The sequence below is a fragment of the Bemisia tabaci genome, chromosome 5 (genome assembly GCF_918797505.1).
Source record: "Bemisia tabaci chromosome 5, PGI_BMITA_v3".
NCBI lineage: Eukaryota > Metazoa > Arthropoda > Insecta > Hemiptera > Aleyrodidae > Bemisia > Bemisia tabaci.
In genome coordinates this window covers 5,495,689-5,511,926 of record NC_092797.1, presented here as the reverse complement: position 1 = coordinate 5,511,926, position 16,238 = coordinate 5,495,689, and the positions used below count along the sequence as shown (strand labels likewise).

General features: G+C 36.1%; 2 protein-coding genes across 5 annotated transcripts in view; one reads left to right on the top strand and one right to left on the bottom strand.

The window, feature by feature from the left end:
* The window catches only part of LOC109034870 (Protein C kinase 53E), a 337,504-nt gene that overhangs the window by 234,218 nt on the left and 87,048 nt on the right, over positions 1-16,238 (top strand). The window lies entirely within an intron of this gene.
* On the bottom strand, positions 6,349-16,054 carry LOC109033109 (uncharacterized). The gene is made up of 6 exons (XM_019045550.2): positions 15,396-16,054; positions 13,218-13,387; positions 11,231-11,840; positions 10,576-10,790; positions 9,443-9,599; positions 6,349-7,452 (listed from the first exon to the last, which is right to left on the bottom strand). Exons 1-6 carry the CDS (start codon positions 15,478-15,480, stop codon positions 6,986-6,988), a joined length of 1,704 nt encoding a protein of 567 aa, XP_018901095.2. The 5' UTR covers positions 15,481-16,054; the 3' UTR covers positions 6,349-6,985.

The window sequence follows — 16,238 nt, the reverse complement described above, 5'->3', positions numbered from 1 at the left end:
AGAAATGTGGCAACATTGAAATGTAGTTAAGCTCTTTCAGGAAAGAAACGACGAAATGTGGTTTTGAGGAAATGGAATCAATGTCGTTTAAGCGGAAGATTTCATTGCACTTATATTATTCGTTTTTTAAGAATATCGATGACCGAAGTCGAAAAGTGAGTATTTCCATTCTGACGGTTCAAAATCTTTGAGAAGGTTTCATCTGTTACTCAAAGAAACTGACCAAAATAAGATTATTGAATCATTCTTTGTAGAAGCGGCTTATAAACTGCTGTTGCTCAGATTGTGCAGTTTTGTATACAATTTGTAGCAAAGCCAAACAAACACGCAGACGAATAATTTTTACGGAAAAATGAGTAAAAATACGGTAAAGTATGGTAAAAAATCCTGAAGTACCCTCAACTTATATTGTCAGGATGCAAGTCAAGTACACAAATTCACAACTTAAACAGCTTTCCAAAGCTTGCACAAATGCATACCCTTTCTACAAAGAATGACCAAATTTTCTGTGAATCTACTTTTTTTCATTTATGAGGAACGAAATCTTCGAGAAGAACTGTCGGTCACTTTTTTTTTGCGTGACAATAAAACATGGATGGAGGTTTGTCAGGTCGCAATTGAAGATATGCCCTTTCCAACTTTAGCTGTCGACTTACTGTCCAATAGACCCTCAAGAACCGTGCGGACGATTATTATGTTGCTTACATAGTTTTTTTTGGAAAGAAATAAATTAATTGACAATGTGAAAACATGAGGTAACCCGGAATTCAGTTGGGTTGATTCTGGTTAAAGCCGTTTAAATAGACGTATTTATTCTAAATGGAATTATGCACCTAGGGTTTGCGTTCAACATACTAGATCGTTTTAGCATTCGTAAGTCTAATTGGACTGAATTTTGCCCTTAGGAACTACAAATTCTGGTTCAGTTTAAAAACAACGCATGTACCTTTTGTAGCCTCTGCAAATAAGTGTCTTCACGAATGAACCAGAAATTGTAGTTCCTATAATCCGAAGTCGAAAATAAAGTCCAATTGTTCGTTTTCACCCACCTTTAATCGTAAGAAAAAGAGACGTATTTATTTCATGTTGTGCAAGAGAGCAGCATGTAGCACTGCACGTTCTATATTCTTGCTTGGTTACGCATGAAAATAATAAACAACTTCATAGGTTAGATGACGGCAAAAAGTGTGCCGGATTTAAGAAAGCTTTCAACCATACCAGGGGGCTATCCTCCCCCTGATCGCTTTGCGATCCGACCCTCCGAAGCGCCTCGCGCCTTTGGGGTTGTGCGTTACTCATTACTCTTAGGATTTCATATTATAGAGTGGGAAAAGCTATTTCATTTTCACAGAATATGTGTGTGTTTATACGAACACTTACTTTTATACTGTTTACCACAAAATTAGCTGTCGAAAGTAAGTGCCATTTCTGTAAATCACTATTCATGAGCGTTCCCTCTATTAAATCTATGAACGAATGAAAAAAAAACCAGAAGAACAAGAAGACAAGAAAAACAAGAAGACAGTCATTCGATGGAACGAACTTAGGCATGAAAGCGCATTTCACGCTCGCTTTTGCCTGGATTTTTCTCACGTCATGATTGGAGCCATCTGCAGTTCATTTTCGTAGGATCTCAGTGTAGGTGTAAGTTTACATTCATTCACAATCCAAAACTCGAGTTTCTTCTTCGCCTGATTGGTTAGTGTCTGTTTTGTGCGGCATGTGTTTTTAAAACATATATTTAAAGCAATGTTATCTATTATGTTATGTATGTGTCACGGGCAAATACCGAAACCTGGGCACAGAGTGTCAACAAAATTTTGGACTGCACGGAGAAAAAAACTTCGGCGATATGACCCGAACTTCAGACGTGTGATCTGAAAACTTCAGGCGATATGGATCTCTGAATTTTTCGGATGTCACACCTGAGGGTGTTCGGGAGCGAAGTTGTTCAGGTCAGGCTGCCGAAGTTTTCCGGTCAGGCTACCGAAGTCTTCGGGTCAGGCTGCCGAAGTCTTCGGCTCAGGTAACCGAAGTTCAGTTCTGGCTGCCGAAGTCTTCGGTTCAGGCTACCGAAGTTTTCGGGTCAGGCTGCCGAAGTCTTCGGCTCAGGCTGCCGAAGTCTTCGGCTCAGGTAACCGAAGTTCGGTTCAGGCTGCTGGAGTTTTCAGTGCAGGCTCCTGAAGTTTTCAGTGCAGGCTCATGAAGTTTCCGTGGCGCTACGAGGCGCCTTTGCAGTTTTTGACCTGTATTCTTATTTCATTTTTTTTTTTTTATTGCACACGGATATTTTTTAAAATAATAATTATTATGACTGATGGAGAATTTTCAGATTTCTGATATTTGACTTCAATTTATAAATGGAATCTACCAAACTAGCTGCAGAGTCCAATTAAGAATATTTCCACCTTCTAGATTGATAACAATTATATATCAAGGAGTAATGACAGAATGATCTAATCTACTAAAATACATGTGTTTGAATGGGAAATGATGGTCACAGTTTGGTAAATTTTATCATTTTCAACCTATTTTGCTGCAGCGTGTAAAGATGAGGAAAAAAGTTTGAAAAAAAGTACTGCGAACTCAGCTCATCAAGGGTACTTTCATATACAAAGCAATAAAATTTTATCACGCAAATTTTCTGCTACCATAGTGTCCTTTTTAACTTCTGAAATCTTAATAAATGTTTAATTTCCTTGCCTTCGAAGTATATTATTTTGCTGTTATGCTGTTTTTGACTATCACTTCAACTTCAGTAATTATACATTATTATTATCATCATATTTTTGATTAGTTTTTTCATGTTCTTCAATTTTTACCAAATCCCTTTTGTCACTGATAGCTTCAAACTTCTAATTTGAAACAAATGTTGACAGATCCAAAATTACTTCTAGAAAAAAAAAAAAAAAGTCGAGGAAACAAGACATGTAAAACACGAATATTTGACTTCAAGTAATTGATATATTAATTCATTTTAATTTGATAATTGGGTAAAATAATATAACTTTTAGAGAGAAAGAAAAAGGTCGCCGAAAATGAAATGGAGAAAATTTCACATAGAAGACAAGAGATTTAGACAAAAAACAGAAATGAAAAGTAAGCTGAAGTCACAGTATAAAATCAACTTCAACAGTATAGAAAAATACAATTTTCACAAATAACATTATATATTATTGTCTCAACACACTAAGATTAATCTTAAAAGAATAAAGAAAAAGATTTCTCTGCAGGAAAGAGAAGGAAAAATCCTCATTACAAAAAAGTTTTGTCGCTTTCAAAATCTTTCAACAGATCTTTTACAAAACTATAGGGGAAATATTTGTATTTTTTTTCCTCGGTCACCTGAGATCCTTAAATACATAGGAAATTATAATTTCAAACATTTAAGGTAGAGACAAATGCATCTTACAAGATTCTACACGAGATCTGACAAGGTCTTTACAAGATCTTACAAGATCTACACAATGGCAACTTTCTTTGGCAGAACATTTCAGCAAATAAAATTGTATCTTTGAGCCTGCATAGAAATATTAGTCGGTACCTCTTTACATTGGTTTCAGTACGAGTCTCACAGACGTTAGTATTTTTTTGGGCTTATTTCACCGAGAATAATTATGAGCTTAGTGCAATTAAATGCCATACTTATAAGTAACGAAAAGTTTACCTGCAGCTGGGTTAATAACAGTTGGATAGGTGTGAACAACTTTTTCTAGTTCAATATACTGACAACACTCTCTGTGAACTTTGACTTCAAAAGCATAAAAATGATTGTCAAAATTGATAGTTTCCATTTTTGTACAAACAAAGGCTATTTTTGAATTATGCAAGAAAATGGTTTCAATCTGTGCAAAATCTGATAAATGGTTTTCATAGCCAATGACTAGAACCATTCCTTTCTTGAAAGTGGTACCTTTAACAGTGATCCAAGGAACAACTTGCACTATCGTTTCCCCAGAGGGGGCTACATTGTCTATTTGATCAAAGCCTGCTACATCAGACAACTTGCAAGATGATGAAGGCCCACTGTCAAATCGATTATCCATACAAGAGTGACATTTTAAAAAAGAATGGAAAACTAGCTGAGCTCTGATAGCAAGTGATAACGTAAGATTTCTATTTGTACTTATGGAATATGCAATTGCTTTTGCCAAACGGTGAAAAGCCTCAAATCGCATAGTCCAAAAATATATGGGCGGGCCGAAAAGCTGGATTAGCCTAGGGTAATGAATCATATGATGCATCTTGTTCTTTAAGCGTTTCTTGGGACTGAGTTTTAAATATAGTTCATGATGCTGCTGGATAAGATTTGCAAGTATTTTAATATCATCATTAGAAATTGCAGGGGACATTAAAATATCCATAATCCTTCGAAGTAAAATGTACAATGCCCACACGTCATGTCCTTCAGGTACTTTGTCGCCAATAATCAAACCAAAATACTTTGTGAATATAAACATTTCCGAAGCTGACATGGAAATTTTTATTTTACCCTCATCTGAACTAATTAAAGGAGGTTTTGAATCTTTGTCGATTGAACCGTAGTTAAAAAACTCAATTCTACTATTCAGCGTATTTAAGTCAAAACATTTTTCCTCTAACAAATGCATTATTATAACTTCAAATGAGAACACACAACATCCTTCAAGGATATCATGGAAAATGTCAAATCCCCCAGATTCAGTACAGTGGAATGATGGAATTTCATTAAAACAGCAAAGTTCACTAATACCAGTTTTTGACTGGTCATTAATTGCTAGGTCTTCATCGTAGTTTTGACGGTTTCTCCAAAGCGAAAAATTGTCAACACACTGCTGTCTCATAGCGTCCCTATGGATTTTACAAAAACGGCACGGGAAATTAGCCATAAACCCGGGGACGAAGCCTAACATTTGGTGCAAGCCCAAATTGTCTCCGCAATACAAAGCCAATTTAAAATAGACTGAGCCTGTAAAATAAGGAGTATTTACATAAATTCCTTCTTCATTTAAGTATCTAAATTCATCAATAATGCATTGATACAATTTTTTATTGCTAAAAATTTTGCTATCTGTACTGTGATGTAGATATACCATTAAAATATTTTGAAATGTATATGCTAAGTGGAATGGAAGAAAAGGCATACACACGTAATTGCCATTTATTTTGTGTATGACTTTATGGGACCCTAATGCATTGCCACATTCAAACTCATCTGAATAGTAGAAAAGAGGGAGGACGAATTTAGACTGACAACTAGTTTTATATGTTTTCCAAGCTTGGGCATTCATGTAATGTGAAAAAATATGCTCTTCATCGTCTATTTCTTTTAGAAAATCTACAATTATTGGCATCACTTCTACTTGAGACAAGAATATTTTCAGAGATTGTCTTAGAGGAATAAAATGAGCTGTAAATGTGACCATTTCCACCGAGTGTTCACCTTGAGCGGTAACTGCTCCAGCATTAGAACCAAATGTTATTTCAATCGGCTCAATGTAAGTGCCTTCCTCTTGGAAAGTTTTTAGCCTTAAATGTTCTGAGCGTACAGCTTCCAAAGGTTTTTCAAGAAAAGCAAGGGTATCTTCCCAGTGAAAGATTAAATCTGGGCTGGATTTTGCTGCTTGTAATAGTTCTAAGATGGGCTGCTTTAGGACATTCCCTAAACCTTTTAATAAGTTTTGCGAGTAACTAATAATTTCTTGGACTTGTTTACGAGTTATTCTAGGATTTCCATAGAGTTTGGATAAAAATATATCTACTTCCTCTTGGATTAGGGGACAAAGGTTTTTCGGTTCATCTTCACATTTAGGGGATGTCTGAAGGGGATCACTGTGAGCAACTTCATCATTCATACTTGCACAATCTTGTTGAGCAACTTCATCATCCATTTCCATTTGATCATTCATACTTGCAGAAGAGGAATGTGGGATACATAAATTAGCAGCTTGGCGACCAGAGGCTGACCTAGCATAACCATGAAATTCAATGTAATGCCTCATCAAGTTACTTAAATTTGATAATTTATGTATCCCACATTCCTCTTCTGCACAAAAAACCTGATCATTTTTTGTAATATTATGTCTGCGGGCATGAGCCCGAAAACACGACAAGTCATTGATAATTAGCGAACATTTAAAACATTTAGGCATCTTTAAAGTATAATACGCACCGATCAAGAAACAAAATAAAAAGGAATTTCTGGTAAGTTACAGAATAAGACCCAAAGTAAGTTGGGTGAAAGCCGTCAGTCAGTAAAAATTGAACATAAAATAAGACATGTAGCAGAGCTTTGGCAGCTTACAGTGCAGAAATCTTTTGTCAAGTTTTCTCCCCTGCGCTAGATTTTCATCGTAATCAGTTGTAATATTAGAAATATTTTGCTGTACGAACTGCCGACCTCCTTTGCAATTCAAAAATAATGACAAAATCAAAAGGAATTTCTGGTAAGTTACAGAATCAGACCAAAAGTAAGTTGGCGGAAAGCCATCAGTCAGTAAAAATTAAGAATAAGAATAAGAATAAGAAATTAAGCAGAGCTTTAGAAGCTTACAGTACAGAAATCTTTGGTAAAGTTTTCTCCCCTGTGCTAGATTTCCATTGAAATCAGTTGTAATATTAAAAATATTTTGCCATACAAACCGCAAGGCTCCTTTGCAATTAAAAAACAAGAACAAAATAAAAATTAATTTTTTGTAAGTCAAAGAATGAGATCAAAAGTAAATTTGCTTTAAGTCATCAGTCAGTAAAAATTCAACATAAAATAAGAAATTGAGCAGAGCTTTAGAAGCTTACAGTACAGAAATCTTTTGTAAAGTTTTCTCCCCTGCGCTAGATTTTCATTATAATCAGTTCTAATATTAAAAATATTTTGCTATACGAACCACAAGGCTCCTTTGCAATTAAAAAACAAAAACGAAATAATAAGGAACTTTTTGTAAATCACAGAATGAGATCAAAAGTAAGTTTGCATCAGTCCATAAAAATTTAACAAAGAATCAGAAATCTAGCCGAGTTTTTTCAGCTTAAACTCCAGCAATCTTTTGTGGAGTTTTCTTCCCTGTGCTAGATTATCATCGTATTCAGTTTTTATATCATAAATATTTTGCTGTATGAACTGCCAAGCTCCTTTGGCTTCTGTAGGGTAACGGGCATCTAGAGCATGATAAATTTTAAAGCAGACATCGAGAGCAGACATAGGACTTGATAACTTGTAAAGAATATTATTAACACACGCATAACACTCTGTAATCTGCTGCTCGTCATCAACAACAATTATTGGGTACGGTTGGACAGTGCGGTTAAGCTTCAGGAATTTTTGCTTTCGCTCCTCAACTTTTAATATAACATCTTGCACATTCTTCACCACGCAGAGAAAACTTTCTACAACATCTTTCTTGGTTAGTTGTCCAACAGCTTTATCCAAAATTAGACATAACAGGCGAGCCACGTTTACTGTTGCCAGATCTTCGTCTAGATGGGGAAAAAAAGGATTGATAATTAGCAGTGGAAGGAATTTTTTAAGCTAAAGATTAAATGTAACCTGAAATAGACCTGATCTGGAAAAAGAGGCTTTACATCCAAAATAGGTAAAACCTAGGCTTGGGGATTTCTAACAGAGGGTACTTACTTCAAATTGTATAGATTGAAATGAACCTAAGTTTTGGAAAAAAGACTCGCACAATTGACTCGATTTTGTTGGCCGTGAAACTCATGATGATGAGCTGTGGGAAAAATTACTTGCATCACTGCAAAATACTGACATCAGCCCATCTTACAACAATAATGAAGACTGTAAACTAATAGTTTAGACTCCAATGGACATCCAGATCAAATTTCTTGAAAGAAGGGGAAAAGTCAAAGATTTAAATAGAGCTTTCTTGACCATCTGTGTACGTGTTAAAAACAAATTTCAAAGGCCAGATCTAGTCATTAATGTAAAATCAAATTCGAGGTAAAACAAAGAAAGTAGAAATTAAATTTGAGAAAAACCCAGAAAACCACAGGAAATCTGCATGACCAATCAGGTTGTATCATTTGAAAACACACTACTTACTACTCAGACCTTACTATTTACCAGTCATAATTTTATTTTTAGAACAAGGATAATTTGGAAAAGCTTGTTTCTCTTTTCCCTTTCTTTTGACAACATTGTAGCAGAAATTTATAAGTGTTTTTCATAGCAATATCATGATGGATGAAAAGCTGCTGAAGAAGCCAAATCAAAGGTATAATTCAAAATCTTTGCAAGCACTGACAAATCACGGTAAAAAATGACACTTATTCCACCGTACTAAGGAAGAGCAGTGTATGAGCCTTCAAACGTTGCCAACTTTCTTTTGCTAACTTACTGATTTTCAGGAAACATGGTGAATATTTTTCCTCCAATTTTTCAGAGAATTATATTTGCAATCAGATCTAATTGTTTGAATATTTCCCTGGAAATATTCATAACTTTCCTCAAAATCGAAAATTTCATTAGGAGAAATTTGGCAACCCTCCAATGTTCATACAGCGTTTTACCTTGGCGGTAGTATTATTAATGATTGGAATTTTCTCCATTTTGATGTGCAAAAAAACTATCCCCTTCAGATTTCTAGAGCTTGCTGTATTTTTCTGGAAAATTGACACATGCCTAAAATTCACTGCTCAGCCTTATGGGGAAAATCATTTTTTGAACAATGGCTCAGTTTTGCTGGTCACAGAATCAAACTTTGATGCTTGATTCTTGTTGATCAGCTAAGAATCATAAAATCTGACCAAATAGCATCTTTCTGCAACTAATATTAACCTTGATATCGCACTTTGAAAAACTCGGTTTATGACATCATTTACGGCGGCAGGGCATACCATAGTTTCTCCCAACTTGGTGTCATCCGTGTTTAACGCTGAGTAACCACTGCAAAAAAGTGTCTCACTGAATGACGAAACCAAGATGGAGGAAGCCATGATGTGCACAACCGAGGTGTATACCATAGACTGAGTTTTTCAAAGCGTGCTATATCACTTACTATTGAATGTAGAAAGTTGTTTTGACAGATCTTATTATTTTTAGTTAAATTACAAGGATCAAGCATAAAAACAGGATTGTGTGATCAGCGCAACTAACCCACTGTATTCTTGCATATTTTTCATTATAACTTTTGGAGTAACATCAGCTCCTTGATTTTAGTTGAAAAGTAAACAATTTCAAAGAAGTGTGGATATGATTGTGAACATTTTTTGATTACCGGAGGAATATTCCCTGATGTTATGAAAAAAAATGCCCTATTCTTCCAGGAAAATATCCTTGATGTTTCCTTGACTTTCCTGATTGTTGGAGGAAAAACTCTATGCTTTTCTCAGATTTCCCTCATAGTAGGTAGTTCCGGAACAACACAAGTGGGTCTTTTTAAAAAGAATTGTCTCATGGAGAGGTTTAAGAGGTGTGGAATAAAGAGAGTTACCAAAGGAAGAATCTCACCTTCTACAGACAGGTCAATATTGAATGAAGCAATTATAGCCTCATAGGAGGTTGGGTTGGCGTTTACGAACTCAGAAAATTCCCTGACGAAAGTAGTCCAATTTGTTACAAATTTGTGCTCAAAACCGGGATATCTAACCAGGAAATCTTTCACCAACTGAAACACAGTATAATAATTATTGTGAAGGCATGAGGAAAAATGAAACTGCATCTCAAATAGATATAGCAAACGTTTGAGTCATTCTCTAGGTGTACATACATACAGTCGCTTTTACAGTGCTCTTTGGGGCTCTGCAACGGCTAACCGCCACAGTACCCGGTCCTCCCACAACCCTTCAGGGATTAAATAAGGAGGGAAATAATGAAATCATCTGCATAAAGAGAAAAAGGAAACAGAAACATTGTAGACAGTGCTCCTCAAGCACGCAGCAAGGGGGAAGGATGGAGGGGGGCTGAAGCCCTCCCCCCTCCCCCACAGAATGCTGGCTACGAGCCTGATGCTTCTACATTTTTAAATTCCATGTGTGTGATGCACCTAAATATAAGGGGCTCAAAACTTACCATGTTGCTTAAAAAATTGCTGCAACCCCAATTTTTAATACATTTGTTTAGGCAGGCAATACTGAGTTTAGCTGCATGCCTGCTGAATATTTATAATATTCTTTTGTTTCCTTGGCTCTTAGCAATTTCATACGCCACATATGCTTGTACAAAAAGTCTTCATGATTTCCAAAAATTAGACTGCTCCGCTAAAATGGCTTATAAAAAGAAGTATATGAAATAGTGTTCAAAGGAAAAATATTTTTCACTTAATTAAGAGGGATTATGAAACGGTCGTGAGGTCCAATCTCTATTTTTGGCGTTGCATTTATCATTTGGACTGCATTTTGCAATTTGGACCTATAAATTCTGGCTCATCTGAAAAAACACTTATGTGCATAGGGAAACTAATGGCACATACGTTGTTTTCAAACCGGGCCCGAATTTATAGGTCCAAATTGCAAAATGCAGTCCATTTGGTTGTTCAACTAGCGTACCACTTCATGGCTATCAAAAAGATGCGGTCAATGCTTTGCTTTGCAGTTCAACTTCGACATCGCAAAATTTAGGGGAGGAAAAATAAATATACTTACCAACTTGTAACCATCTTTCGTGGATAAAATAGGGTAGGTGCTGTAGTAATCATGAATTGGAGTCTCTCCCTTATTTCTGTACTCGTATGTGTCCTGCCAGTGGGCTTCAACAGTTTTGTATGGTTTTGAATGCTTCTGTATAAAATCAATTTTCTTCAGAAGTTCCTCCTTTTCTTCTTTTGTCAGTTCCTTTCCAGTGTCTAGTGTTCCTGAAACTAAATTGTTAATGGTGAGACTCATACATTGTAATGCACTATTAAAAAAGAAAAAAAAAAATTCTTTAAATAATTAGCGATTGGATGATAATTCTAAAGAACTTAGCATTAAATACCAGATAAAAAATGGTCCAAATCTAGTCAACTAAGGTTTTTGCAGAGTTAAAAGAAAGGAGTTCAAGCAAAATTGCTTGTTAAACTGACAGAGATTTAACTGAAAAATTGTGAAAATGAAAGGTACATGGTACATTTTTTGTGGAACAATTTTCAAATTTCAGTTCTTCTGCTGTAAGTAAAGAAGAAGGTAACAATCATTTTCTTTTGACTCGCCATTATGACCTATTTCTAGAAAAAAGGAAAAAAAGGGAAGAAAATAAAAAAAGATAATATTAGTAGTTTTTAAATGTTCACTATTTTACAAATAAGAGGAAAAAACTTACCTGGTGTTTTTTTGAATTTTTCCCTCTGACTTGGCGTAACTCCGCACCGAATTAGAGCTTTTCTTGCAGTGTAATATGCATTCAAAAGTCTTCCTCTAGCTGGAATGCCGTGCCCATTTTTCAGGGGCTTGTACGGGCTGTACCAAGTGACTTCATCCTCTGACGGGAAGATCCTTTTAATGAATAATGATAATTCTTTAAAACGAGCAGCTTTAATGAATTTGTTCTCCTGACTTAATTCAGTATTAATTATGAAGTTGGCCAAGATTCCTTGCTCAACTTCTCCTAATTTTTTATTGATTTTATAAAGATGTAAAATAGTTGTCCCCTTATTATCCTCTTGCAGGGCCTGTAGAAGGACTTCATGAGAAGAAATTATGACCTTTTTGGGTTTTAATTGTACAATTTGAACTGATGGATTGATTAAACCATTTGAATGATTAAGAAAATTTTGTGGAGGAATTAGAGGATTAAACTGTGAACTGTTTGTTGAACTGCTTTCAACTTGCTGAGTCGTATCATTGGTCACAGGAGGGTCAGTTCTGGGTTTTTTTGAGGGCGGCACGGAGACATCAATGACTGGGACAGCATCGATTAACAGTGAATCGACCTGAAATTAAAAATAATTACCATCAGATAACACAAATTTAACAGGGCAATGTTTTTCAGTTGGGTGATAATAATTCATGTTACTCATGGTATGTAATATGCTTCATGTCTGAATATTATCAAATTTGATATCATTTTTTAAGGGGCCACTTAGAGACTATCTTGGCCTAGTAAATTAACGATGAATCGGCCAAGAGACAAAATACTGATTTTCATGTGTTTCAATCATACTTTTAGTACAGTGTTGTCACCTAGTAATATCAGTTTAATTTTTTTTCCGATGACACAGCTAGGTTTTAGAACCTTACCTCCCGGACCCACAGTTTTACAAACATGATGTAGTGCTTTTCAATCAATATTTACTGCAGTTGTTTCAAAGCAGCAGAAGCAATAAAGTCGGTATTATCTTTTTTTTTTTTTTACAATTTTGATCCATTTCTAAGACCCAACTTAAACGTCAAATTTTTTAATTGAAAATGAGGAAATCAATTGAAGAATATTGCCGTGCTATGAAAGAACACCATATGAACCTTCAAGCATTACCGAATTTCCTGGTAAACTTATAAATACTTTCCTCTCAACTTTTTAGATAATTTTGTTCGCAATTTCATCAAAAGTTGCTGAAAATTTCAAGTAAAAATATTCATTAAGTTCCTCAAAAATAAAAATATTATCGGCGGAAATTAGGCAACTCTCGAATTTTCATACAGCGATCTTCCTTGGCACGGCAGAACAGTTGCGAGGTAAAAAGTACAGGGAGACAGAGATCTTCATTTCAAGCAGCGGAAGCTTCCATTTCTCAAAAATTTAACTATTAATTGCAGCTATTAACTATCTACAAAAACTGAATGCGGTAGACGAACGAATCGAAAGATGGTAAGTTGGAATTTTTAGTTAACGTGTGTTAAAATCAGCATAAAGCTGAAAATCTCAATACAGAGTGAAGAAGCTCATATGAGCACAATTTTCTCTCGAAGAGATACGCTGTTTGGTGCACCAATGCACCAAAGAGATTTTCAGCTTTACGCTGATTTGTACGCACGTTAGCTAAAAATTCCAACTTACCGTCTTACGACTCTTGCGTCTACCGCATTCAGTTTGCGTAGATAGTTAATAGCTGCAATTGGTGCACCAAACAGGGAATCTCTCTGAGGGATAATTGTGCTCATAAGAGCTACTTCCCTCTGTTTTCAGATTTTCAGGGGGTTTTCAGTTGGTTTGGTGTTTATGAAGTCTCATTCAAGGATATTTCCTTGATTGAACTCCACATTTGCGCAAGGCAAACAAATTTCCTGCGACTCAAGTGCGATCATAATAAAACTATTTTCATCATCAAGTTACATTGAGGAGAGAAAGATAAAAAAGGAAATTAACAAACCTCTGCAGGAACTTCATAAATTTCCGTAATTTGACTTTCCGCTGTTTCCTTCCGGGCTTTGAGGATCCCTCGTTTCAATCTAAGTGTTTCAGGGTGACTTAGGAGGTCTGTTATTGGTCCCAGATCTTCTGGCTCTGATAGGAGTAAATCTTCGAGTACATAGCCACTTTCTAGAAACACATGCAAAGTAGATATTTAGCATCTTCAAATTAGAATATAATGCACAAAAACAATTTAAAAAATTACCTCCTTTTCCTCATCGAATATTTATCAAGCACTATTTTCTTAGAATATGGTGAGCTTCAAAAATGGTTTTTGATCAGAATAATGTGTGCCAACTGATTGGGAGCAGCAATTCAGTGGTTTCAGCTCCTCAACTAATCTCCTTAGGATTCTCTCTCATTATGGTCATTTATAAATTGTTAGAGGTAAAAAATATTTGACTGCTGTCAACAAGGTTCCGCTTAAGTGACACAATAAGTAACCTTCCATATTCTAACTATTGATTCATGATACTAAAATGTGCCATTTCCTCCAATTTTGACAGCTAATGTTCAAACATGGTGCGAAAAAGGACCCATACTTATCAAATTCTGGCTGTAGATGAGGTTCAGACTTTTGTAGATGGTCAGTTGATTTATAGAACTTACAAAAAGTGCAAATTTATCTCATGAACTCATTTACACGCTCCTTCTCACCTGAAATTGATCTGCTTCACTTGCTTTAGTCACTGTACAGAAAGACACTCTTGACTCTTAGGAAGGTAACACCTCAGGTTTAATGAGTTCTTCTAGTAAAGACTATTTACTTGAGAACAGAAGATAAATTTTCTATTGGGCCCATAGAAATTCCAATTAATAGGTAATTCCTGGACAAGAATTCTTGTTGAGTCAGCAGGAAATCCCTCTGTTTCAAACGAAGTGTCTCTTAGGTATTTCAATGAGACGCCCTTTCACTTGGGAGAGCTATTTCAGTTGACTCAATGAGAATTCTCATATAGGAATCATTAGGTACCTGGAAACTTTTTCTCAGTGTAGGAACACTGAATCCAATAATGGCTTAATTAATGATCGGTTGGTGATGTTTTATTAAGATCTTGAGTTCCAGGGATCAAATTCTATGTCAAATTTTAAGACATGGATACAATTTAATGGTGTGATTTAATTTACTTCCAGAATGTCATAACCCATTGAACTCAGTTGTGTTTAAGCAACATTTCATGCCAGGTAAAGCAAAAGGTTGCCTCATTTGGTGTTCCTTACAGAAGATTCATCAGACAATATTCAGTCAATTAATAATTAAAAACAAGTTGAGCAGGTACAGCTTGTCCTGCGAGCATACTTGTGCAATTTTCCCTCACAAATGGACCACTAGACAAGGTACAGAGTCAAGCTTTCTGATACATGTCTCTTAACCAAAATTTCACATAAAACATGATTAGCGCAAATTACTGAAAGTAACCGATCCTAACCAAGATGTTTAATGTTTCTGGACACGAGAATTCAAACCTCCTCCTGATGAAAATGCAATGGTCTATGTGAGTTAAATCACGCACTAAACATTGCAGTGAAAGTCTCTCTGTAGTATGAAAATATTACAATCTCAATCTTGGCGCTTTATCTCCATTTTTGCTTGTTGTTCACAGTCTAGACAACTCAGGGTGGAGAAACAATACTGCTTCATAAAGAAGCCTGCCAAAGCCGATGCAATGCACGATTAGACTCATATAGAGTATTGCGTTTCTTGTGCCCGGGGAATCCACATTTCCCGTAACCAATGTAAAATATAAGTTAATATCTTAATGAGGAGTTGATTTCAGTAATATCCATTGCAAGAATCGTGTTCTTCGTGAAATTCTGGTTAAGAGACATGTATCAAAATGCTTAAATGCATACCTTGTCTATGTAGTGGTCCATTAGATCAAAATTTGAATACAAATTCAAGGCCTCCTAGGTAACTAACATTTCACCAAATACTCTGCAACTATATACTGTTGATTTTAGTATCTTACAGCAAACAAATTATAGTAATACTCCACAAAAATAACACACCAAAACCATTGTCGGCCGTCAAAGTGAGGTACCAATACAAACCCGGCGTGATACAACCTGTTGCAGGCCGGCAGGCATGAGCTGCATGTGATAGCGCAAAATAATAAAAAGTGTTTTGTGTATGTACCTGAAATAAACCTTGCGGAATCCTCGCTTAAGCCCCACTCCACCAAGATTTTCTTCAGCGAAGGCGAAGACTGCGGCAGCGGCATGATTCTCTGAATACTTCTGAATTGGACAGTAATTGAGAACTGTTGACTGATAGGTAACAGAACTGAACCGCCATTATTGTCACAAACACAACACCGAAACACCGATAAACACCGTAACACAATTCAACGACGCCAAGCGCGGAATATTTAAAAATTTAGCGGGATACTTAAAAACTTTTGCTTTTTCTTTTCTGCGATAGCTAGAAAAACTCGTAATGTGGAATGTGGCCTAAATTAATTCGTAGCCATCTTGTTTAGTAGCTACTTAAGTTTTCGGTCGTCTCTGCTGAACATCTCAGAGAGTCCATCCGAAGTTAAGCTACAGCATCTGAAGTTTTTCGGCAGGAAAAACTGCTGAAGTTTTCAGGTCAACAATCCTAAATATTCGGTTCTTTCATCTGAAGTTTCGATCAAATTTGGCTCCTGTGGTCACTCGGCTCCGTGACCCGAGGTTCATTGCGGACCTCAGAAGCCTGCTCTGACGAGCTCCGTTCGAGTAACCGATACATCAGGTCTCTGACCGGAAAAACATTGTGCCGAACAGATCAGATCCTACGCCCGAGTTTTTTTTCTCCGTGTGGAAGTTGTCATTTCTGCCTCTTCTATTCTCCTGCAGTTTATGTTTATAATGTGATCTGTCCGGGTATAAGAGCCGCAAAAATAGTGCTTGTTGCAAGATTCGCCCACATGATTTAAACTCATTGCGATCTGCCTCGGCAGTTCCCGGAGTCACCGTTCATTTCAGGATTAGTTCAAAA